At 46.3% G+C, this 25,886-nt stretch overlaps 2 protein-coding genes across 6 annotated transcripts in view; both read left to right on the plus strand.

Annotated features, from left to right (window-relative positions):
* Positions 1-1,661: 1,661 nt before the first annotated feature.
* SLITRK3 (SLIT and NTRK like family member 3) overlaps positions 1,662-25,886 on the plus strand; it is a 39,125-nt gene continuing 14,900 nt past the window's right edge. Inside the window, exons 1-3 of one of the 5 annotated variants that reach the window (XR_014168251.1) lie at positions 1,662-3,011; positions 7,790-11,024; positions 13,164-14,399. Coding sequence is in view for 3 of the 5 variants with exons in the window: in XM_081910865.1 (XP_081766991.1) it covers positions 7,810-10,716 (2,907 nt within the window). In the remaining 2 variants the exon portion in view is untranslated. Of the gene's footprint in view, positions 3,012-5,695; positions 5,868-7,789; positions 12,194-13,163; positions 14,400-25,886 lie in introns of those variants that run through there. The other 4 variants (XR_014168250.1, XM_081910863.1, XM_081910865.1 and 1 more) reach the window with 4 other exon arrangements.
* Positions 5,682-25,886, plus strand: part of SI (sucrase-isomaltase) — a 250,836-nt gene continuing 230,631 nt past the window's right edge. The window contains exon 1 of the mRNA XM_081910668.1: positions 5,682-5,687. The gene's annotated coding sequence lies outside the window, so the exon portion shown is untranslated. The remainder of the gene's footprint in view (positions 5,688-25,886) is intronic.

A 25,886-nucleotide genomic window follows, 5' to 3' on the forward strand; every position in this document is an offset into this window, starting at 1 on the left:
CTATCTGTCATCTATCATCTCTCAATAAAATTCAAGGTAGGCCAAGCTAAGCAACAGCAACTTGTCCAAGGTTAATCCATTGAACTTCAGGGCTGAGTAGGGATTTGAACCCAAGTCTCCACAATCCTAGCCCACAACAATGACCATGGCACTACAAACAGCCCATGCTGTTCTAAGCTAGTTAGTATGACCAATATCTTCAGACCTAGCTCAATTCAAAAGATGGCTCCTGTTAAAACAAAACAACAATCATGTTACTAATCAGGACCAAATATCTAACCTGCACTAAACATTATGGAATAACAACCTCTGTGTTAGCTTCAGACTGTACCATTTTGTGATTGCAATGCATAACAAATGGGAATACCATTGCCTCCAAAGGAATATGATTCAAAGGGTGGGGGAAAACACACTGTTCTGGTGCTTCCAGAGATAAACCTGTTTCTTTCTTTCAGGTATTGGGTATCAGGTGTGCTGGTTCAGCAGAACAGGGATCAGAACTGGTGGCATAGTTGCAAAAGAGGACCACACACACACACACAATCATTTCCAGCTTCACCTGAGTACTATCTCAGCAAGCTGATATCTGGACACAGCCCAAGGTAGAGTACAGCCCAAAAATGTGGATACTGTTCAGCCAAGAACTGAATGCACATAAACTTGAACTTGGATCAAGGTGAAAGATTCTGCTGAGCGTTATGTTATTGTTACTATTATCACCACCCTACCCACACCATTGATTTAGATTCATCACCCAAGCTTCATCATGAATTCCCAAGATAGGTTGCAACAATTCTAAAGTAAAAAAAAAAGTTAAATTACAGTCAAGAGGGTGGGTTCTAAAATGATGGTGGAAGCCAAGAATTCATTCTATGCTTTTGAAGAGAGGAATCAGAGCCAGTTCATTCTGCCAACAAGGATGGGCTGCACCTCAGATGGAGAGCACATGCCTTGCATGCCAAGGATGGACAGTACATGCCTAGCATGCGGAAGGTCCCAGGCTCAATCCCTGGCATCTCCAAGTCTGACTGGGAAAGGGCCCTGTCTCAAACCCTGAGGAGCTGCACACTGTAATTTAGATGGACTGATGAGGCATCTCCTGATGTTCGCTAAGGATGTCCTACAGCATCAGGAGAAAAAGAAGAAGCCTATGCAGTAGGGGATCTCTAGTTCACAGATGAGGAACCTAGAACTTTCTAAATTGTGTTGGACTCCCAACTCTCACTAGCCCTGGGCCACCCTCAGAGATGATTGGCGCTGGAGTCCATCAACAACCAGAGGACCTCCAGTTTCCCTGAAGTTGGGGTGGGTGGCAAGGAAATCCAAGTTGCTAAACCTTGTTTAGGGAAGCTTTTAATGTTTAATAGACTATTATATTTAATGTATTTAAATTATGTATTGTATTTAATGTTTAATAGACTATTGTAGTTTAATATTCTGTTGGAAGCCGCCTAGAGTGGCTGGGGAAACCCAGCCAGATGGGTGGGGTATAAATAATAAATTATCATCATCATCATCCTGGAGGAGGAAGTCACATCTCCCTGCCTTAAACTATCTCATTGGGTCGTCCCCACCCCCCACAAATTGGGCCCTTCAGAAGTTCAATCTATGGTTTATCTCAGCAGGGGAGGGAGGGGAAAGCTTTGCTCGGAAAAGTGGAGAGCTGCTGGTGGTCAGCGTAGACAACAGAGAGCAAGAGCAGAGTGAGTTGGTGCAAGGCACACCCTATGCAACACAGATAAATGAAGGTTCCCATTTTCTCATCGTCACCAGGGTGTGCATTTTTCATTCCTGATCATCATCAAGTGGCACTTGTGGTGTGCTGCAGGTGACTCCTTTTGGACGCCTCTGAGCTTCACCCTCCCATTCTTGGAAGCCCTCTCCGTCCTCCCATCCCCAGACCACCATAACCCTGAAGCTGTTTTACCAGAAAAACAGCCCATCTCCCCAACTCTGATTCCTGAGGAACTCTGACTTCTCCATACAACTGAACTGCAGCAGATCTCCAAAAACTGCGGGCTTTCTTTGGTTTCCCCACCCCGCCCCGGTCCCCTCTCCAAATCCAGCTGTTTAAAAGAGATGCGCTCTCTCCCTCTCCCCTTCCTCCTTAAAGCCATGTTGTTTTCTGCCTGAGGCTGGGATGAGGAGCTGACCTGCTCTATCCTGTGCGCCTCTCACAAGAGATCCACCCACTAGTACCATCTCTCTCTCTGTGTGTCTCTCTCTCTCGATACATCAGACAAGAGGAGAAGGATACAAGCGAGCAAAGCAAGGAGCTGAGGGTTGATGTCCCACCTCCAGAGGACTCCAGGAGGCTCCGGGCAGAGTTCCCCTCCTCGCCGACAGATGAGAGAGGTGGAGGAAGCCAGGCGCCCAGATGCGTGATCCAGAGATCCGGTACCCGGGATCCAGCTCGCCCAACCCTCCTTTCCCGCGTCTCGGAGGGAGCCACGCGATTGCTCTGGGAAGCTTAAGGCAACGGCGGCGGCGGCAGCAGCAGCAGCGCCCTACTGGAGCGAGGCGGTGCGCTTTCGCCTCGGAGGCGCCATGCCCAGCTTGGGCGCCGCGCACCCGGCGCTCTTTCCTCTGATGCGCCTTCGCTTTTCCTGGCTCTCTCCTCGCCGTCGATCCCCGACGCTTCTCTCCTCCTGGGCAAAACTTGAGTGGGGGAGAGAAAACCGCCTCGACGAAAAAGGATTACACCGGCGAAGCAGACAGCCGCGTTGGGCTGGGGAGGGGCGCGTGAGGGTGTCTCCGTGCGCGCTCGAGGGCGCGCGCGCGCCTGGGTGCGCGCCTCGCCGCTGAAATGCAGGCGGCGGGTCGGCGAGGCTGACATGGACCCGGGGCACGCTCCGCGGCCCGCCATGGGGGTCAGCGAGCCGCAGCCGCTCCGGAAAGGAGAGGAAGAAGCTCGGCAAGAGTGCCTCCTCCGTCGGCCCGCAAAGCCACGCCGCCCGGGGAGACCCGGGGAGCTCCGCCTCGCAGCCAGCCCGGCGCTCGGATCTCCTTAGGTATTCGCTGTCCTTCCTGGAGTTTTTTGCGCCTTCGCTTCTTGATCTGGCGGAGGGATGTGGCGCGATTGCGGGGTTTGGCCACTGTGTGTGTGTGTGTGTGTGTGTGTGTGTGTGTGAGAGAGAGAGAGAGAGAGAGAGAGAGAGAGAGAGAGAGAGAGAGAGAGAGATGCGATGTTTTTGTTGCCATTGTTGCATTTGCAAGACGCTGGAAGGAAGACCCTTAAAATAATAATAATTGGAAGCCAATGTTCTTCCAATGTATACATTGTCACCAGCCTCTTTTCTGTTATTATTTTAGTGTCTTCCTTTCATCTCCGCCCCCGCCCGCCAACAACTCTATAAACATTTCACGGATCCTTATTCCCCACTCCCCACCCCGCAACACACACGCGTTTTAAAACGCAGGATTCTCGTGCTTTGTAATGATAAGAGTAGCTATGCAGCTTTGTAATCGACAGCGATCGCCACTTCTACGTTGCAACAGGACTTGGTTCTGAAAAGGAGCAGCGCTGGCGAGGAGAGCGATTTAAAGGTGGCGGTGGGGAGCAGAGATTTGGCTGCTCCCTTGTAGGGTCCTAAGAGAACCCGCGTTGGGGCAAAGAGGCACGGAAAGGGGGGGAGTGCGTGCTTGCTGTCCCATTGGATTCCCAGCTTGCCAGCTCTCCACTCTTTGTAGCAGAATCCCCAAAGAGATGATGGGCTGCAAGGGCGGTGGGGACAGAGGCATCAGAATTCCTCCCTGGCGCAAGCGGAGCCTCTTCTTTCTCCGAGGGATGTCTCTAGCTGCCACCTGCCAGCCCCACCTCCCCTCCTTTCCTCAAGGGGGAGATCAGGAGGCGGCCACCCAAACCCAACTCTTCCGGGCGGGGAGGAATCCTGCCCTGCCTTTCCCTGCTCTAAGCGAAATAGATTTGCAAGAGGCATTATTAAAAATAAATCTGGGGGTATTCCGTTCGCAAGTACCTAGCTTCTGACACGCGAGGGGCGTGTGGGTCTATGAAAGCAATAGGATGATGGGCCCAACCAACACACCACCTTCAAGGGAACTTGGGCAAATGGGTGCCAACTTAATCTAGGGGAAGCTGACTAAGCATGGGAGCTTATTGTGTTAGGGAATCTTTCCTGCACTCTAGTAACCAGGCATCTTTGTTCTCTATGTTCCCTCCAGCTCCAGATATGCTCCTCTTGGTTGCCTTCTTGCTTTCTACGGAAAGAGAGAGCTGTTCAATTTACCTTTGGCGATTGGCGGCGGCGGGGGGGGGGGCGCTCCCCTCCCTTGGATCTAGGCAGAAATCGAGGCATAGGTTCTCCTTCTCTGGGATCAGATAGCAAGTCCAAGCCAACACAATTAGGGAAGAGGGAGAGAGAGAGAGAGAGAGAGAGAGAGAGAGAGAGAGAGAGAGAGAGAGAGAGAGAATGAAAAGGAGGCGAGGCAGGTAAAATAAGGAGAGGGAGGCAGCAAGGGAGCGGTTAAATCCTCCGCCGCCGCCCCCCTCTTCCCTCTGGAAGGAAAAGATTCAAAATGGTCCATTGTCACCCAAGTGGCTTCAACACTTGGCTAGGAGCTTTGGAAAAGGAGGAAGGAGGGGAGGGGAAATATCTGGGAAGAAATAAGAGCCTGTTGGATGTTGTGGGGTGGACTGAAGCCTTTTCAGCTGCAGGGGGGTGGGGAGTAGAAAGAGGAGCGAGGAGGACGAGGAAAGCAAGAAGGAAGGGGAAGGTCTCTCCTCCAAGTTCCCCCGGCGCTGCCCTTTCCTTTACCTCTGCTGGGACAGGTTTAGGTTTGATGGAGAACTGCAGGCGAGGGCGGGAGAGAGAGAGCGAGAGAACGCGCGAGCGAGCTCAACTGAGCCTACTACTTTGGAAGCCAGCGGAGAGAGTTCTTGGCTATGTCGAGAGGGGCGGGTATCTTCTCTCCCCTTAATGGCTGCAGCTCTCAAGGATTTGCTGGAATATGCACACTTGGTGGCCCAGGGGACATTCCCCTATTATGATCCTTTTTTCCATCCCAGGCTTTCCTCCCCTTCCAGAGGGGGGCGGACGTAGGAGACCACCACCCAGCCACCACCGGGATTGTTCCTCTGCTCCTGTCTGCTTCTTCTTGCTCCATCATCTCGGGTTCCCCCGCTCCTGATCCCCCGTATAACTCTTCCTCCTCCTCCTGGCGGGGAATGGGGGGTGGGGGTAGAAAGCAAGCCCAGAACAGTCAGGGCTTCCCAGACGTGCCCCCCCACCTGGTGCCAAGTGCGTCCTCCTACATTTGTTCCCCTTTTCTTCAAGCTCAAATCCATGACGTGGTGGTGGGGGAAGCCTGATTCAGGGGCAACAATGCGCGCTCTCTCTCTCTCTCTCTCACACACACACACAAAAGGGAAGAAGGAGTGGAAGAAGGAGCGAAAGGATGAGAAGCCCCAGCCTGAACCTCCTGCCATAGACCTTCCCTCCCTCGTTTCTCAAAGATGAGCTGGTGGTACCCAGAGAAGGCAGCGGCGGCGGCGGCAGCGGCAGCGGCAGATCTAGGAGGCTGCAGCAGCCCCCTTTGCCTCCCTCCTCCATTGACTGTGCCAAACAGCATCTCTGCATCCTAAGGAACCTCATTGCATTCCTAGCACGTCTCATCTTTGCTTGCTTCCCCCCCCCTTCCTTTTGCTTCAGCCCTCAGCAGGAGTATAGAACCAGAACAGAGAGAAAGAGAGAAACCAGCAATCCTTATTTTATTTTATTTTTAAAAGCCGTTGAAAATTCCGTACGTAGATATCTATTTTTCCAAGTGGGTTTGGCTATTTTTTCCTCCCCTCTCTCCTTTCCCGGCTCTCTCCAAATGTGCTAAAAAAAATTATCTCCTTCGGACCGGTAAGTACAAGCTCTTTCTGGATCTCTCGATCTCTCTTTCTCCCTTCCCCCTCCCCGCTTTTCTGCTGGGATAGAGCATCTCTTTCTACCCCCTTTTTTAATGCAGAAGAGGAAAAGAACTTAAGTAGCTTATCTCTCTGTCCGTCTATCTCTCTCTATTTATCTATCCATCTTTCTACTGAGACAAAGAGCAAAAAATAAGACCTCTCCCCTCTTCCTCTTTCCTCATTCAGATCGTGCCTGGTAATTTTCCTTCCAACGGGTCCCCCAGTTCCCTTCATTTGCAAATAGATTCTCTGCTTCGATTTATTTCATTTTTCTGTAATGAAATGCTCTTATTCCACCCTGCCCCCACCTGCGCCTCCCATTTCTTTCCCTAACTAGGTCCTTTTGCTATTAAGGGCTTTCTTTTTTCATAACGGGGAGGGAGGAATTCCCTTCGCCTGCATGGGTGTGTTGGGGTGTGGGGGTGGAGTGGAGAGTGCACGATAATCCATATCTGTAAAGCTCCTTTGCTATGAAGAGAACAGAAATAAATACCAGGACTCTGGCAAACCCGTTTGAAATGGGCAGCAGCAGCAGCAAGTAGGGGCTGTGAAGCCATCCTTGTCAGGAGTCATAGTCTTTAACAGTGATTTATTCTTCTGTGTTGGAATGATCTGGGCAAAAGGAGTCAAGGAGAAAAAGAGATGCCCTCCCTTTGCCGCCCCAAGCAGAGGAGGCTGTAGGTCACGGGGTCCAGTTGTCCCCTCCAAGAGGAATCTTTTGTGAGCTTTTGCTGTAAAGCAAGGGTTATTTCTCCTGGGCTTAGTGTAAAGGTATTTTTCCCCCTCTTACTTTTCCTCCCCCTTCTCCTCTTTTGTCCTGCTGGATCATCCCCGGATGGTTCTACAGGCACAAAACACCCCCGTCCAGAGTCTCCCCCCCACCCATCCCTATTGCCCCCTTTCATTCCACCATCTCTTTCCGTCCATAGCCCTGCAACTGCCGCTTTCCCCCTTGGGTATGTGGATGGCAGAGGCATGTGCCTCCCGAAGATTAATCATCTCTAAATGATTTAATCAGCTGAAATGACTAATATGGAGTGTGCATTTATCTGATACTATACCAGTTGCGTTAATCCATTTTGTGTGCTTGGGAGAGAAGGGTCTCTCTCTCTCTCTCTCTCTCTCTCTCTCTCTCTCTCTCTCTCTCTCTCTCTCTCCTTCTCCCTCTCCCCCAATCCCCGGTATTGAAGCAAGCGTTGCTACTAACCCTTGTATACTGATAAAATCCCAGTTACGGATATTCCTACAGGGATCGGGGCTCTGGGAAGTTGTTTGTCCCCATTTCCTTAAATAATGGCTGTATCATAGCATTAGATGGGCATTGCCTGAATAAGAAAAAAACACAACAACTTCCAAGTTAAGCGTTTGTGTGTTCATGAGAATGCAATGTATAGACTGCATGGTTTTGTGTGTGTGTGTGCACCAGATAAAAATCTCTTTCTGCACCTCATCTCTCCTTACTCTTGTGATTGATGCAGGTGTCGAGGTAAGACTGAGATGATCTCCCATATGCTTCCTCCTAAACACTCCTTGTCTTTGTGTTGGCGGGGGAAATGTTTCACAACATAGGCCCTATAGGTTCATTTGCTGTTTTTCATGAGGGTGTCATTCACCAAGTAGCCTGGGAGAGGGGTGAGCAGGATGGGGAAAGAAGAAGGCTGTTGCATGATGAGATGTTTCAGTATCACTTAAGTCAAAACCAGGGGAGGTTCTAAGAGCAATGCTAGAGTTTTCCTTTCTTTTCTTTTTTGTAATGAACTTCCAAGTAACCTCACGAAACCCCGTTAGATGCTCTAGATGCATGGTTCAATATAAAAATAGCCCGATAAAATGCTGATCAACCGTAATCCATTTGTGTTTTCATTTCTGTTTCAGTTTTGTAATCCGTCGCAACCATGAAGTCTCCGACAGCCGACCCTCCCCGAAAGAGAAGGATGTTGTGGATTATTCTTCTAAGCACAATTGCTGTAGCGTGGACTACCCCCATCCCCTTGATAGAGGACTCGGAGGAGATTGAGGAGTCTTGCTTCGATCCTTGTTACTGTGAAGTCAAAGAAAGCCTTTTTCACATACACTGCGACAACAAGGGATTTATAAATATTAGCCAGATAACGGAGTCCTGGTCAAGACCTTTCAAACTTTACCTGCAGAGGAACTCCATGAGGAGATTATATACCAACAGTTTTCTCCACCTGAACAACGCCGTTTCGATCAACCTGGGGAACAACGCACTACAAGACATTCAGACGGGAGCCTTTAACGGCCTCAGAATCCTGAAGAGGTTGTACCTGCATGAGAACAAATTGGACATCTTCAGAAACGACACTTTCCTGGGTTTGGAGAGTCTGGAATATCTGCAGGCAGATTACAATGTCATTAAACGGATCGAGAGCGGGGCATTTCGAAACCTGAGCAAGCTCCGGGTCCTGATCTTGAACGACAACCTTATCCCCATCCTCCCCACCAATTTGTTTAAGTCGGTGTCCTTAACTCACTTGGACTTGCGTGGAAACAGGTTGAAAGTGCTCTCTTACCGTGGGATGCTGGATCACATTGGCAGGAGCCTGATGGAGATCCAGCTGGAGGAGAACCCGTGGAACTGTACCTGTGATATTGTCCAGCTGAAGAGCTGGCTGGAGCGCATCCCTTACACTGCCCTTGTGGGAGACATAACCTGTGAGACCCCTTTCCACTTCCACGGGAAGGACCTGAGGGAAATTAAGAGGAATAAACTCTGCCCAATGCTGTCTGACTCAGAGCTGGTCAGCATCGGTGCCCCTCAGTTGCCCTCAAGCAAGGAGAACGCGTGGCCTACTAAGCCTTCTTCCATGCTGTCCTCTTTCCATTTCACTGCTTCCTCTGTCGAATACAAAACTTCCATTAAGCAGCCCAGGCCCACCAAACAGCCCAGGGCACACAAGCCACCCCCGACACCCCGAGGCCTATACCCTGCGCCCAACCAGCCCCCAATAGCTGGTTACCAGACGAGGCCACCTATCCCCATCATCTGCCCTACTGGCTGTTCATGCAGTTTGCACATCAATGACTTGGGCCTGACAGTCAACTGCAAGGAAAGAGGGTTCCACAATATTTCCGAGCTCCTGCCCAGGCCCGTCAATGCCAAGAAGCTGGTCCTGAGTGGTAATTTGATACAGAAAATTTACCGTTCCGATTTCTGGAATTTTTCTTCCCTGGATCTCCTGCATTTGGGGAACAATCGGATCTCCTACGTTCAGGACGGGGCCTTTGTCAACCTGCCCAACCTGAAGAGCCTGTACCTGAACGGCAATGACATTGAGAAGCTGACCCCAGGCATGTTCAGGGGTCTGCAGAGCCTGCACTATCTGTATTTTGAGTACAACCAGATCAGGGAGATCCAGCCCGCTGCCTTCAGTCTCATGCCCAACCTGAAGCTTCTCTTCCTCAACGACAACCTCCTGAGGAACCTGCCTACAGATGCCTTTGCAGGCACCTCTCTGACCAGGCTCAACCTGAGGAACAACAAATTCCTGTACTTGCCCGTGGCTGGCGTGCTGGAGCACCTCAACGCCATTGTGCAGATTGACCTGAAGCTCAACCCGTGGGATTGCACGTGTGACCTGGTGCCTCTCAAGCAGTGGATCGAGGCCATCAGCTCCGTCATCATGGTGGGGGATGTCCTTTGCGCCAGCCCAGACAACCTTACCCACAGAGACATCCGCTCTGTGGAGCTGGAGGTACTCTGCCCCGAGATGTTGCATGCTGCTGCTGCCTCGCCAGCCCCTCCAGCGTGGGGCCACCCTAGCCCCACCAGCCCATCGCCCTATGAGCTCCCCCCGGCTGGGGGAGGCCCGGTGCCCCTCTCCGTGCTCATCCTCAGCCTCCTTATACTGTTCTTCTCGGCGGTCTTCATTGCTGCGGGCCTTTTCGCCTTCGTCCTGCGCAGGCGTCACAAGAAGCTACCCTTCCGGAACAAGCAGCGGCAGGAGACCCTCGACTTGACGGGCATCCAGATGCAGTGTCACCACCTCTTTGAGGAGGGAGGCGGGGGAGGCGGCGGGGGACTCAGCGCCTCCCCGGAAAAGGCACCCCCGGTGGGCCACGTCTACGACTACATCCCGCATCCAGTGACCCAGATGTGCAACAACCCCATCTACAAGCCCCGCGAGGAGGACGAAGTGGTGGCGGGGGAGCCGGGGCCACCTGGGGACATGCTTTTGGGAGGTGGTGGTGGTGCTGGTGGTGGTGGAGGAGTTGGAGTTGGCTGTGCAGGGGAACAGTTTGCCGACCCCACAAAGGACGGTGGGAGCAGTAGCTGCTACAGGACCTTACTGGAGAAGGAGAAGGAGTGGAGCTTGGCCGTGTCCAGCTCGCAGCTCAACACCATAGTGACCACCAACCATCACCCGCACCCGCCCGGCGGGGGGATTGGAGGGGGGCTGCCTCTCCTGGGGGAGCTAGCGCTGGTGCCGCCTGTCTTCCACCACGAAAAGAACGGTGGGGTGGTGCTCTTCCCCCCTAGTGGTGCCATTCTAGACAGCAGGGACAGGCCGCCTTTGGCGCCACCGTGCACGGTGGGCTTTGTGGACTGCCTCTACGGCACGGTGCCCAAATTAAAGGAACTGCACGTGCACCCCCCTGGCATGCAATATCCAGACCTGCAGCAGGACGCCAGGCTGAAAGAGACCCTCCTCTTCTCGGCTGGTAAGGGCTTCCCAGACCACCACCAACCCCCCCAAAGCGAATACCTCGAGTTAAGGGCCAAACTCCAAACCAAGCCGGATTACCTCGAAGTCCTGGAGAAGACCACTTATAGGTTTTGAAACAAAACAAAACAAAAGTCTAGCTTTTACAGCCAAATCCCAGACCCGCCCCACAGCCCCACGGCCCCCCGAGTCCCCACTCCTCGGCTCCCCGCCCTTCCTGCCCCCAAACCACCGCATGCTGATACTAGAGGATACTGCTCTGTGCTTTCCCCCTGCCAGATGATGGTTTGGAGGAAAGGCCCTTCTCAGATGATCATGAATCGATAAAGTGCCTTTTGCAGACTTTTGCCAGCAGATGTTAATCAATCATTATTTTTTTATACTGGAAAAAAAATGGAGACTTTGACTGTGCCATGTTGTCTAAGGTATACGAATATTATTATAATTAGTATCATGGGGGGGGGGGATTATTTGCCTCGGTCCTGATGACAGTAAATTCAATGTGTGTTACGCTACTCTCTCTATCTCCTCTCTCTCTTGCAGGCTTTTGTTTTTTTCTGTTGTAGTTTTTTAAAAAACAAACAAACAAACAAAACATAACATAAACCTTTCCGTTCTATCTTTTTTTTTTTTAATGCTATAGGGAGGGAGGTGGATTTTTTTTTTTTAAAAAAAAGACAACATTGGTTGTGGCTTTGGTTATTCTTTCCCTCATCATGGCACAGAACCTGTACATGACTTTGAAGGGGTGGTGGGTGTCTGGGCTGGGGAAGAGAACCACATGAACAGCAACAAAAAATTGCAGTTTTCTGCATGTCTGGGAACTGCAGGCAGCGGCGGGGAGAGGGGTCCTTTTCTTCCCCAAATGTTCTCACTCTCTTGCCTTCTCCTCCTCCTCCTCTTCCTCCTCCTCCTTCTTCTTCTCTCTCTCTCTCTCTCTCTCTCTCTCTCTCTCTCTCTCACACACACACACACGTCCAAACGCTCATTCTGCTCCACTCTGTATCCTAAACCCCCTCCAATCAGCCTCCTAGCCATCCCAATTTGCTTGCACCCTGTTCTATTTCTGCATCTCTCCCCCCCCCCCCACCGCAGCGATGGGGTACCACAGTCTATTCCAGAGGGGAGGTCACTGGCTTGCTTCTTCAGCGAAGTGGCTGTCTATTTGTTCCCTTCTGTGGCTGCCCTACAGGGAAGGAAAGGTCATTGCCATTTGATTGAGTTCCTTTCTGGAGGACAGCTGCACCTCTAATTAAAAAGAGAACCGGACGTCACAAATGCATTGGAAAGGGGACGTTTGCTTGGTAAGCTGCCACCGGTGTCTCTGTAAAAGAAGCCCTTTTAGGTTGTAGTCCTGTGCCCCCTCACCTGGGAGTAATTCCCATGGAAATCAGTGGGGCTTCCTCCTGAGTAGAGGTGCTAACGTTCTCTCCCCCCCCCGCTCACAAATGCAGACAACACACAAACACACACAAATACAATTGTGCATATATTTATTCTGTACTTTCAAGTGAACATAAATTGTAAAGGTAATGTTTAATCATTGTACAGTGATGCGTCTGGTATAGCTTTCCTAATAAAACGTTTTGAAAAATATATATAGATATAGGTATATAGATATATATTAGAAGTTAAAAGAAAAAGCTTGAATCTTAAAACTTCAACTATTCCCTCCCCCTCCCCCTTTTAAGGCCACATGTTATTTTATTAACAACAATCCACTGTGATGTTAGCAAGGAATAGGACAACAAATAACTCTTGGTGCAATTTTTCTATATATATAAAAAAGATGGTTCTTTAGAATTCAGATTTCCAGTCTCTTCCTTCCTCTCTCTCTCTCTCTCTCTCTCTCTCTCTCTCTCTCTCTCTCTCTCTCTCTCTCTCTCCTCCTTCCATTTCAATTTGTTATGCATCTCTCTTGGTGAGTTTCCCCCCCCCCTCCTAGATGAAAATATGCAATAGATTTATTTTAATTCCTTTTAATTGCTAGGATTATTATGTTCCGCTGCAAGGATATGAGGAAAAGAAATGATAATATGAGATACAATTTCCAGTTGAGATTGGATAAAATATTTAAAAGTACATGGAAGGAAATGCATTTATAGAGGAGTGTCTGTGTGTGTGTGTGTGTGTGCAGGATGGCAAGCATACATTGCTGCATTTTGGGCAACAACAGTTGTTGGGCATATTTGCGTTTCTCCAACCTTTTTTGATAAAAACTAAAACAACCGAGAAAATTAGGCCTAATAGCATGAGTTCAAGTCTCTGCCTCTCTGATCTCACACTCGTTTTCACTGAAACCGTAGCTGGAGATGTGAGACAATGAAGTGTTGTCTGTGGAATTTTCTTATTTAAGATATTTCTTCTTTTAACTTTTCAGTCGCTATGACATTGCCAAATTGATTTGTGTGGAGCATGTTATTCTTTAAGCCCTTTAGGTTAGAATAAAACCAAAGAGGGGAAGAGAGAGAGGTCGGGGGGGGGGGAGGGGGAGAAAGTGGAAAAGATGCTTTGTTTATTTCGTTTCTTTCCAAGGTATCTAGCTGGTATCTTGTTTCTTGTAGAACTGGGTTGACACATGAATAAAGCCGAAGGAAAAAGCTTTGTTTGGTGGCGGAAAAACAAAACAAAAAACCTCACACCTTCCAGTATGGCCAGTAGATGGCGACAGAGCTCCAGCAATTGCCTCACAGAGACCCAAGGTTACTTTTGAATTGTGCACAGCCCATCAACGGTGCTTTCCACTTCGACTCTTGAATCTGCCCTTAATAGAAAAATCATCGCATTGAATGTAATTCAGCAGACGTCACTAATGCCTTACATCGAGATAGAGATATAATTAAAGGGAAAGTGTGGATATTAGCTCCTTTGGTGTGTACGGATGTGAAACGGGGAAATCCTCTATTTTGAAGATTTTTATACATACACACACACACACACACACCCTGGTGCGCACGCACGCACACACATACATGCACGCACGCACACACACACACACACACACACACATTGCACACTGATGCAGAAAAAAAGGAAAATGTATTTAGAAATGAAATATTGCAAAATATATATTTTATTTGTCTTACTAAAAAAAAATGTTATCCAGGGAAAATGAAATGTTTCTGCTGCAAAGGAGAAAAACACTTAAAAGCTGCTTCCAATGCTCATTGGTGTTTCTAACAAATCTTGTTAAGGAATCGTAGCATAAATCATAGCAATTTAGGCCAGGGTCAGACTTTTTTTACAATGTCATATACGTGCTCATTTTATTTTAAAGAAAAGTCTGCTCTTTTGAAAATACTGTTTTAAAGAAGAAAACTGGTATATATAATATTATGTACATGTGGTAGAGCTGTGCAATGAACAACCATGTACAAATCAGTTTTTAAAAACGAGAGCTTTAGAATGTGAAATGGTTTAACTCTGCTGGGCCTTTTATTTTTTAGTCGATAGCCAAAGAACCCAGCACCACTCACTGGGGGATTGTGGCAGAATTTAGGCTTCGGTACGCCAGACTATGGACTGAGACAGGCCCATGTGCACAGTTTAAGCTCTCTTGCCTTTGGGCTTTTTTATATTATGTACTGATTAAATGGCCTACAGGTAGCAAATGTGCGGTTGGAGGTTTTGTGCCTGCTGCATATAATCTTGCTGCCCCCAAGATAAGCTTGTGCGCAAGGCTGGCACCTTCTCTACAAAAAAAAAACAACAACAACAGTTTGCTTGGTGGGTTATGGCTGTGATCAGGGCTGGATTAACCCTTACATTAAGTCTGCTACAAGACAGGGAGGCTGCCACATTGCATGGGAGAAGAGGAAGTTGTTGGGTCGCATCTCGCTGCATATTTTATCTTCTGACCCACAGCAATTCTGCAGGCTGCATGAAATCCATGCATGGGAGACATGCAAGGGGGTTGAGCCTTGGAGCTTTCTGTGTGCAAAAGATGGGCTCTGATACTTATGACCTCTTCCCTAAAAGGATTTTTAAAAAAACCCTGGATTTAAATTTAGGGACCTTTTCAGCTGTGGGGTGAATGTAAAAACCTCTACACTACAGAAAGCATCCTTACGCTGCCAACGGGGTTAGATTGATCCTGTTAAATTTCTGCGTACTGTATCTGAAAACATGGCTGTGATCCTTTTCCCCTGTAGCAGGGAATCAGCATCCCAAAGGCCCACATGGAGGAAGAGAGCTGAATCCAGGGAGGCTGGCTAGCAGGAGACTCAGAATATGTTTCTATTGGGGTACAGATGGGATGAGCATTATGGCCACCTAGAAGCAGAGGTTTTCTGCTTGAATTCATAGGTCCAGGAGATACAAAAAGCCCACCCATAGGCTCATTGGGTGTGTGACCCATTGGGAATGAACCTATCAGGGTTCCTGAAATTATTCTTGGTCCTTAAGGTTTCAATACTAACTAGGTCTACCCAGACACTAATGCCAATTAATTCAATGGGTCTCACACCCAGGTAAGTGGGGTTAGGATTGCAGCCTAAATCTTTGATATTGGAAGCTCTTCAAAAAACTCTATGATATCCAATTGTGGTGTCTTTTTTGCTCAATTGACTTCCCATGCTTCTCTCTGGAGACCTCATGCACCCCCAAAATCTACTGTGGAAGGTTGGGGGATCCCCTGAGACAGACAGGGGGGCTGCAGAAGAAAGGGGAGAATGGGAATCCCATTTGTTGAGGGATGTTGGAACCGACCCATCTTTCAGTCTTTCCCACCTTATTGAGTTATAACACACAGCTGTCTTTACAATATAGATTTTCTTCCTATCGCATTAAGCACTTTTTTCTCTATCTCTCTCAAAAAAAGTTGTTGGTACAGATAAGCTTGCATGCGTTAAACAAAATTATAAACCAGGAAAAGCAGATCCAGATACTCTGAAAGGCAGTCATTATGCAGCTATTGATAACAACACATGCATGAACACCATTCAGTATTGTACAGAGCAGGTTAAACTGCAGATCTTACCATGACAAGGTGCTGAACACATTTTAAATACAGTATTGCACACATCAAAGTATAGCGGGAATAAATGGTTATAAATAATGTTTATATTTTATTTATACTCGCATCTCAACTCCAATATAGGGTGCAATTTTCACCTGAAAATGGTGAAGCGATCTTATTTATTCAGTGGAAATAAATTTATGAGAATGAAATTTTGTATTAAAAGAGATACTTTTTTTTGGCTAAAATCGAGTTATATTTTTTTGTTCCCTTGTGCAGGCAATTTCTCTCATGTGTTAAAAATTACACTAATACCCACTGTGCATAAGGGGTACGAATATATAGCTATAACATTTCTCCGTATAATAGTCGGATTTTATTGGTTCATAATGCTTTTGGGATTGAGTTGCTAATGAACAAATCTGTTGTTTCGGGTTTCTCAGAAGTGGGTCATTGTATCAGTGGCTATTTTCATTCATTAATCTGAGTGATTTATCACTTTCAGCATCATTATTAGAATATTGGAAGGAATGGGATAAAATGAGATTATCTACATCTACAGGAGTGATGCTTTCTTCCTCCCCCCCCTGAGAAAATGCTTCAATACTTCTAATTAGTATAATTTTTTTAGAGTGCTTCTGAAACAAATGGATGCGATGTTTGGTCAGGGCTTGTGCTAAACCACATTGTAGAGCTCAGTTTCTCCAAACAATATTTTGAATCCTGACCCTCTCTGGGATGTGTGATGTGTAAGCAAGTGAGGAGGATGAGGTGTAGTCTGGTGAACAGATGGGGGCGGTGGAGAAATGTTGGTTGCCTAGCAACCCTGGAACTCCTGCATCACTTCAGCATAGGCGCAGAAGAGATGAGCACAGACATCACAGGGATAGAAAGCAGAGGACCTAAGTAAATCTCCTCTTGCTTAGGACTATTAGCCTAGAAAAGATGAGACTGGGAGGAGATATGATAGCCATCTTCAAATCTCTAAAGGGCTGTCACGTAGAAGGCAGAGCAAGCTTGTTTTCTCCTCAACCAATGGATTCAAGTTACAAAAAAGGAGATGTTGATTAAGCATCAGGAACAACTCGGATTGTCAGAGCTGTTGAGATACTTGAAGATGGCAGTCATTTCTCCTCTCAGTCTCCTGTTTTCATGGTTAAACACAAAAGAGTTAAACAGTCATAGCAAAACAGTTGAATGATTGGTATAATTTACTAATTAACCTTCTACTAAATGAATGGAACAAAAGGTTTTAAAGTTTCCAACGTGTCAAAGACATATAAGTATAATATTCCTTCCCCTGCACATATGTTATAAAAGTATTATTAATGAAAACTGCAATGCTGTGAGCAGGATGAAGGGTTTTCACAACTGGTGATAGAATTGTGTCTTTTGTGGAGATTCAGATTGCTGCTGATGTGATATGGAAAGTGAAATGCTAAATGGTTACCTATTGTGTATTGACAGAAGTTCAGTTTTATGTATTATGCTGAATACAAGAACTCTTTGCATTGAATGGGAAAAGCTAGTTGTTGGGCAGGAGGGAGGGTGAGAGTATGGCAGATTCTCCAGCATTGGGGGACGTGGTGTTGTGCAAAGCAGTTGATAAGAGGCCACCAAGTTTGCGTGGGTGTTTATTGAGCTATTTTTTTAGATTTATATACCACATTCCTCTGCTTAAAGTTGTTCAGTTTAAAGCAGTAGCCTAAAATGCAATGGGCTCAAAACAAAAGGGGGGCGGAGAGACCAAAAGAAAGAAAGAAAAGCAAACACAGGTATCGTGACAATTGCACAAGAAAATTACGGGTGGGAAAAGAGGCAAATGGCAATTGTTCAGAGTCCAGCTGAATGAGGGGGGCTTCCTGTCCTTCCTCTCTCTGGAGCTGCTTAGTTTATTTACAGTGGTACCTCGGGTTAAGAACTTAATTCGTTCCAGAGGTCTGTTCTTAACCCGAGACACTACTTTAGCTAATGTGGCCTCCCACTACCGCCGCACAATTTCTGTTCTCCTCCTGAAGCAAAGTTCTTAACCCAAGGTACTATTTCTGGGTTAGCAGAGTCTGTAACCTGAAGCGTCTGTAACCCAAGGTACCGCTGTATTTGTTTTGAAATGTCTACTTAGTCGCAGATGGTGTGCTGGGGCTGTGCCACTCACCTGACCTGGCTGGGTCACTGCTGCATGCCAGCATGGAGAGGGTGAGCGATGGGGCATAAGTGAGGTTGGCATGGTGCAAATGCATATGCAGAGCCAATATGGTGTGCCTGTTGGCACGTTTACACCGCGCTGCCCCTGCTGCCGCCGCCCCACCCATCATCCTCTTCATGCCACCACACTGTCCACTGCTGTGTATGCCTCGCACCTGCAACATGTTTGTTTTACTCAGAGCCCACAACAGTTGAAATACCACCATCCGTAATGATCAAAAAACCTAAGCAATGTAAAACTGAGCTCAGTAGATTAAAAAAGAATTCACTATTTCAAATCTGAAGTGCAAAGCATGGGGAAAGCTGGCTGGAACAGGAGCACTTCCCCAAACACAAAGCAGCAAGGCGGGGCATTGAGCAAGGCAGGGCATAATAACAGAGTGTCTAGAATAAGCAGCTGGGCAATTGGGCTTTCCAAGTCTTTGCCCAGCCAATTAAAATAATCCCATATTAGCCAGAATCTTCAAAGCATACTAAAGCACGCTAAAAAAAAAGGACAGGTGCAAAAATATTTCCGATAGCATTGAAAGTGAGATCTCAAAGCCGAGTGAATGTTGTCACAAATTGCCTGAAATCCCCAAAGAGCTAAGGCTGTCCTATCTATTTAAGGCAGTATTATATACTATTTGGCTTCCTCCAAAGAATCCTGAGAGCTGTAGTTTGTTAAGGGTGTCTGGTGTAGCAGTCCCTTCAAACTTTTCAATTCTACGATTCTGTTAGTTGTTAGGAGACCTCCCTCCCCATTCCCCTTACAGAACTGGTTTAATCATCCCTCTTCCCAGGGAATTCTGGGAATTGTAGTTCTGTGAGGGGAAGAGGGGTCTGCTATCAATTCTTAGCATCCTTAAGAAAGGACTGTTTTCAGGAGTCTTTCTTTTCTTTTTTCGGAAAGGGTGGGGAGCTATGACTGCTTAAAGTGATATGATATGATGCACAGTACAAATAGGACCTAAGATCATTCGAATCCCCCATTGCCACCCCGCAAAATAAAATCTCCTGAAATACTCTGCATGTTGCCTGAAAATGTATGACTTTCTGAGGATACAGGTTATGGCTGTATTTTATGACCCAGGGATTTTATAAATCAATATGTTTGATGTAAAACCAACTGATCACCGTAAGCGAAATGGCCAGCAAAAATCTCAGGTGTACAAAGTGTGCTGAGAATCTGAAGTAGTTACTGTGATTATCAGTTTCAAGGTCAAAGTTCAATCACTTGGCAAGCTTGTGAAACCTTGGATGATCCTAATTACTGTTTGCACCAGCAGAGTTCTGTTAATTGTCAACTTTCTCTTGTTATGTAGGGAAAGCAAGGTTTTTGTTGGGGGTAATTATGTTAAAATATGATTTTGCGCATTTCTCCTGTATTCAAGTTTTTATGAGAAGGATCTGGGCTTAGTTAGTCATAAACAAATGTGACTATTTTTTATTGATTTTAATGGATCCACCACTATCCTTTTAGAAGAAAATGGCATTTTTTTCAGTCCAATAAGTATGGATTTATTTGATCTAACATTCATTTTATTCACCCTTTTATTGATGTTGGAAAACAATTCTTTATATTAAGATAGCACTAGTACGCCCAGCAGCTCTTTTCCCGAAAATCTGAAGTTGAAAGGAAAACATTTCTAGTTTCAAAATAATAATAATAATAAATAAATAAATAAATAAAAATATTGCAACCCTATTCACAATCACCTGGGATTATGTCTACAGTTTAGCTGTAGACATGCACAGCATTGTACTGATAATGATCCAAATGATTTCTGTTTTCCTTGAATTTAATCACTAATTGCTCACCCAGAAAGCCTTGCAGAGATCTGGCATTGTCAGTTGGTATAAAAAATGGCAAAGAAGCAGAAAAAAAATCATTGTGGAAATCTGTGAATTGGCTGTAGCCTAGGTGATTATATGAATTTTTGCCTAACAGGTCATTATGGTATATATATATATAGACTGAGTACTCAGCTGAATCACAACAGAACACATTGAAAGGAGAGTCCATTGCTTGGTGTGGTAGATCATATATTCTGTCTCCATACGACTCTAGGTTTAATTCCAACTATCTCTTGTCAAAGATGCTCAGTCTGGAAAATATTTTGTCAGAGATCTTAGAAAGCCAATGGCAGCCTTAGCATATTTGCTAAAGCTAAGCAGTGTCCAGTATGGTTTCAAATTGGATGGGAGACCATGTGCTGAGATTCCTGCATTGGTAGGGATTTGAACTAGATGACCCTGTGTTGGTTCCATGATTCTATGACTAGGATAATATTAAGCAAAATAATGGAGAAGCAACCATGCAGAGGCCATACCACTTCAAAACACAGGTCTTGCTTATCCCCTTATCAAAAAACCCCTGATAACTTGACTGGGGTGAAGATGTGTCTTCTTTTTTTATTAAGCTGCTAATTTTTTGTATACAGTGGTACCTCAGGTTAAGTACTTAATTCGTTCCGGAGGTCCGTGCTTAACCTGAAACTGTTCTTAACCTGAAGCACCACTTTAGCTAATCGGGCCTCCTGCTGCTGCCGCACCACCAGAGCCCGATTTCTGTTCTCATCCTGAAGCAAAGTTCTTAACCTGAAGCACTATTTCTGGGTTAGTGGAGTCTGTAACCTGAAGTGTATGTAACCTGAAGCGTATGTAACCTGAGGTACCACTGTATAGGGATTAATTTTCTCTCTTTTATTTCCTTTGTACTGGGGTGTGGTTGGCAATCTGAACATAAGCTCCAACTGCAGTCTGAAGTGTTAGAGTCCCAAAAAGGTTGTGAACAGAATGATATTTCTGAATGTGTGTTGTTTGGCTCTCAGCAATATACAGCTATGATGCAGAAACTCAGTATAAGCTCACACTTCAAATGTTCCTATGCACCTGAATGGGAAACCAATGGGATTTTTGTGTTTGTGTGTGTGTTTACAGCCTGCGAAGAAATGAGCAGAAACTGATTCTCTTTGGAGATGTGTAGAAGAATCTCTCTTTAGAGGCTCCTACCATGGAATCAAAATGTATTAATGGTTTATGGATACATCATGCCAGTAGAGGGACCCAATGGGGGAAAACTTGGTTTGGCGGGCCTTTTAATGTGGGCCTATGTAATGGGAACTTGCTGAAACAATGCTGAACCAAAACACAGATATCCTCCAAAATTCACACTTCTCCAAATGTTGTGATGCAATTCTTCAGTTGGGGGGGGGGGATGTATACAAAAATGTGTATATTAGGAGTATTAATTTTTTTGCATAAAATGCATATTTTCATAGAAATTAGAAACCAAGTGCATTATATCAGGGGAATCTGCTTGCAAAACGTGACTATCAAAAATTGTGTACTGAGAGAAATGCACACGAAAAAACCCATGAATTTTCACGAGGACTTCTTTTAAAAATTGCAAACTGATGAGGAAATGTGGTGAAATGAACCGAAAGCTAAAAAAAGTGAGAAAGTGAAAGTGGTTTGCCTGCCCCTAGGCCAAGGCAATGTCTTTGCACCATGAAGTTCAAATATGCTGTTTGAATCCATACAAGGTTCTATGGTATGCATTTGTTTCTTGTTTTCAAAACTATTTTCTGGACAGATGCGAAGTGTGATTGGCATTGTAGATGCCGAATGTATATGTTATTTTAAACGAGCTAAATTGTCTTTCTGTGGCATGCTCTTCACGGCAAAACATTCACTTGGAATTTAATTTTATGTGGTCCATATGCTTCCTCAGACAAGTTCAGGAGGCAACCAATATCCAGCCGGCATAGTAGCTTCCACTTCATCTTTCGTTGTTCATTAGCTGTCCAATGTGAGAAAAGATGGTTGTATGTGATCATAGAACTTGGCTGTAGCAACTTTGCACTATCAGGCTATAGAGAAAAAACAACACCTGTGTGTGCAGGAGGAAGGAATAAGGGGGCACCTGGATGCATGGTGGGGAGCTGGGCAGTACAGCAGAAACTCAAGGCCCTGCTCAGCAGATTGGGCAGGTGGAGTCCAATCACAGCAAGGCTGGCTTAGATTTTATTATTATGGCTTAACTGCACCACTGAAGCTGGAGCCATGTGGAGAAGACACCACAATACAAGGTTTAAGGAGTTTCTAACCACACCCAGGTGGGATGCAGGTGGCGCTGTGGGTTAAACCAGAGCCTAGGACTTGCTGATCAGAAGGTCGGCCGCGACGGGGTGAGCTCCTGTTGTTCAGTCCCAGCTCCTGCCCACCTAGCAGTTCAAAAGCACGTCAAAGTGCAAGTAGATAAATAGGTACCACTCTGGCGGGAAGGTAAATGGCGTTTCCTTGCACTGCTCTGGTTTGCCAGAAGCGGCTTAGTCATGCTGGCCACATGACCCGGAAGCTGTACCCCGGCTTCCTTGGCCAATAAAGCGAGATGAGCACCGCAACCCCAGAGTCGGTCACGACTGGACCTAATGGTCAGGGGTCCCTTTACCTTTACCCACACCCAGTGCACTAGTATAATCTTTTTGCATCACCACCCCATGGGAAGTAGAAAGATGCCTTATATATGCAGCCTTTTTGGTCAATCTGGCTCAGTATTGGCTAGATTCATTCATTCATTTTATTACATTTATGTACCACCTTTATCGTACAACGATCTCAAGATGGTGTCTGTGGTTCTCCTCCTCCCCATTTCATCCCCCAAACAACCCTGTGAAGGTCTATTAGGCTGAGAGTGACCAAGATTGGCCCAGCAAGCTTCATGGCTGAGTGGGGATTCAAACCCTGCTCTCCCAGCTCCCAGTCCAGCACTCTAACCATTACGCCACAATGGCAGGGTGTCAGGCAAGGATCTTTCCCAGCCCTACCAAGAGATGCCAGGGATGGAACCTGGGACCTTCTGCATGCAAAGCAGATGTTCTTCTGCTCAGCTACAATCTTTCTCCGACGTATTCAGTCTGTGTCTTTCCTTTGTCCCAGTTGCGGGGAACCTTTGACCTCCCAGATGCTGCTGACTACAACTCTCATCTTGCCTGGCCACGGGCAATGCTTGCTGGGGCTGATGGGAACTGTAGTTCAGTGATATTTGAAGGGCCAAAGCTTCCCTACACCTGCTCTATCCAGTGGTGCTCTCTGGAAGCCACATATCTCCTCAATGCATCACATTAGCCTCCTCCACTTTTCCTGTTGAAATAAATATAATGTCAGATGGTAGTTTCCATGGCAATTGCAGCTTCAATACTGATGCCAAGAAAATCTTCATTGTCTAAGTGAAGCTCACTATGACTAAGAAACCACAAATAAAAGGCTAGGAATAATCCTCTACACCTCGAAGGCTTGGTGTTGCCTGCAGATCTTATGCCTGTGTACTGTGTTGCCAGTGGCCCAAATCTCTTTGTAGCAGCGCTTTCCTTTTTTTGAGCAGGAACTCGCTGGAACTCAGTTCTGGCATCTCTCAGGTGGGTGCCATTGCCATTCTAAGAGAACAAGGGAGGCGTTCATGGTCAGTTCCGGCACCTCTTTTTTTCTAGAAGAATAGCACTTTTCAGTTTTGGCTGATCATGTCATTGTGCTGTGTTGCCTAGATCAGAGATGGCTAACTTCTTGCCTTGCAGCCAAGTCTGCCAGAGCAATCCCCACACATGGGCAGCAGCAACCGCAAAATTAAGTAGATACAGCACCAGCAAGCTCAGTGCCCTGATGGAGATGGATACAGGAATACCTGTATACCTGAAGGAGTGTCTCCACCCCCCATCATTCTGCCCGGACACTGAGGTCCAGTGCTGAGGGCCTTCTGGTGGTTGCCTTGCTGCGAGAAGCCAAGTTAAAGGGAAACAGGTAGAGGGCCTTCTCAGTAGTGGAACCCACCCTGTGGAATGCCCTCCTACCAGATGTCAAAGAGAAAAACAACTACCAGATTTTTAGAAGACATCTGAAGGCAGCCCTGTTTAGTGAAGCTTTTAATGTTTAATAGGTTATTGTATTTTAATATTCTGTTGGAAGTCGCCAGTGTGGCTGGCGAAACCCAGCCAGATGGGCGGGGTATAAATAATAAAGGATGATGATGATGATGCAGACTTTACCATACAATATGCAAACCGAAACGTAGCCACCCCTCAAAACTCATGCTTCCCTTAATGTTTACAAAAGTGCATATGTTGTGCACATGCTGGGGAAATAACAAAAAGAAATGCATTATATTAGGGAAAATTGCTTTGCAAAAGATGTGTCCATTAGGCAAAATATACTGGGGAAACATGATAAACAAAGAAAAACCAAAGCTTTGCCTTTGGTGCAAATTACCCCCTCCCCAGTCATCAGATAATTTGCTCATCTGCATGGATATCTCTTGTGTGCATGTGTGTGTGTGCATGAGAGAGAATGTGTGCCAGGGTGTGGGATGGCCATGCCCACTTTTGACCACATTTACTCCTGCCATGTGTCTCGCTGTGCAAACTGTAGCCAGGTCTCATTTCTTAGCCTCACCTACCTCACAGGGTTGCTGTGAGTTTAGAATGCACATGGCCAACCATATAGGTCACCTTGAGATCATTGGGTGAAAGACCAGATAAAAACACTGGATAAATCAATAAACTGCCCCCCCCCCCAGTTCATAATTTGACCCAAATAATCTCAAATGTTTCAAGGCCAAAACCTTTGGTGCGCTGACTGTACAAAGATGGAGGTTGCAGTTAAAAAGCAACCAAATGTTCATTCATTTTCATAATTCTTGGATTCCCTCAAAGTTTTGTGCTTAAAAGGCAGCTGCAGTGTTCTGGTAATCTACTCCTAGTTGTGGATTTTATACATTTATCTCCCATCTGATAAAGGGGTGTAGAGCTGATGCCATTTCTGGGAATTGCAAGTGAGGAGAGTGATGTTGTACTTTGGTTCTTCCTATAGTGAGAACAGGGTGCAGGATGAGATCCTTTGGTCTGTGTATAAGGAGTTTTTAGGGCTTGTTGTGATAAGGAAGAGTATATGAGCATCATAGTTTGAAGTGAGGACATGATTATGTAGTTGTGGAGACTATTAGAGAAAAGTCTGAAAGACTGGAGGGCTGTTGTCCATCAGCACAAACAATATCAAGCTAGGTGGAACAATAGTCTGACTTGGTATATGGCAATTCTGTGAATTGTTCCTATGATTCTAGGATGTGAGGACAATGATGATGATTGTGCTACTAGTGTACATGGTGCTGTACAAGAAAATGGGTCCTAACTATGTAGGAGAGCATTTCCCAGGTTGGAAAGTAACACTAGGGATCTTTACATGTTACGCTGAACACAGGTGCAAGCTGTCTTGATGCACATGCAAGTGCTTGCATGGTTTGTTTTGCTCAGCTATTACATACATAATGTTGTGTACACACATAGGTGGAGTCCATACTTGCTGAATATTGCATGTGCTAGCTATTAGGCGCACAGATTGTACAGTTGTTGAGCGTAATGTGTAAATGGACGAGGAACATGTATAAGATGAAAAGTCTTGAGCATATCGAGTCTGGTGACCAAAATGCAAATAGTTCTTTGGAGGGACGGTGACAGTTTTTTGGGAAATACATTCTTTGGTATTGGAAGGAGGGGACAGTTCAAGGGTAGAGAGGAAAACGTGTGTGTCATCTGTGTATAAGTGGTACTGAAGCCATGGGGTTTGATAAGGTCACTTAAGGACAGTGTATATACAGAGAAGAGGGCCAATAACAGGTCCAGGAGGTACCACCACAGAGAGGGAGAAACATGAGAGGATGAGCTTCCTCACAGGCATAAAGAGAGCTAAACAAGAGATAACAGCATATATGGTTGAAAGTAGAGACATCTTATAAACAATGACAGCGTCTTCAGCAGAATTGACTTTTTATGTTGACTTACGTTAATGTCATCCATGTTTTGGTTATAGAATACAAAGGATACTAGGTTCCCAGTACTTCCACTTTGTTCCTTCCTGTTGCTGAGGACCAGGGCCATGATTTGTTGTTGTTGTTTAGTCGTGTCCGACTCTTCGTGACCCCATGGACCAGAGCACGCCAGGCACTCCCGCAGATTGGTCAAACTCATGTTGATAGGTTCGAGAACACTGTCCAACCATCTCGTCCTTTGTCGTCCCATTCTCCTTGTGCTCTCAATCTTTCCCAACATCAGGGTCTTTTCCAGGGAGTCTTCTCTTCTCGTGGGGTGGCCAA

This window comes from Podarcis melisellensis, assembly GCF_964234715.1.
Source record: "Podarcis melisellensis genome assembly, chromosome: 5".
Lineage (NCBI taxonomy): Eukaryota > Metazoa > Chordata > Lepidosauria > Squamata > Lacertidae > Podarcis > Podarcis melisellensis.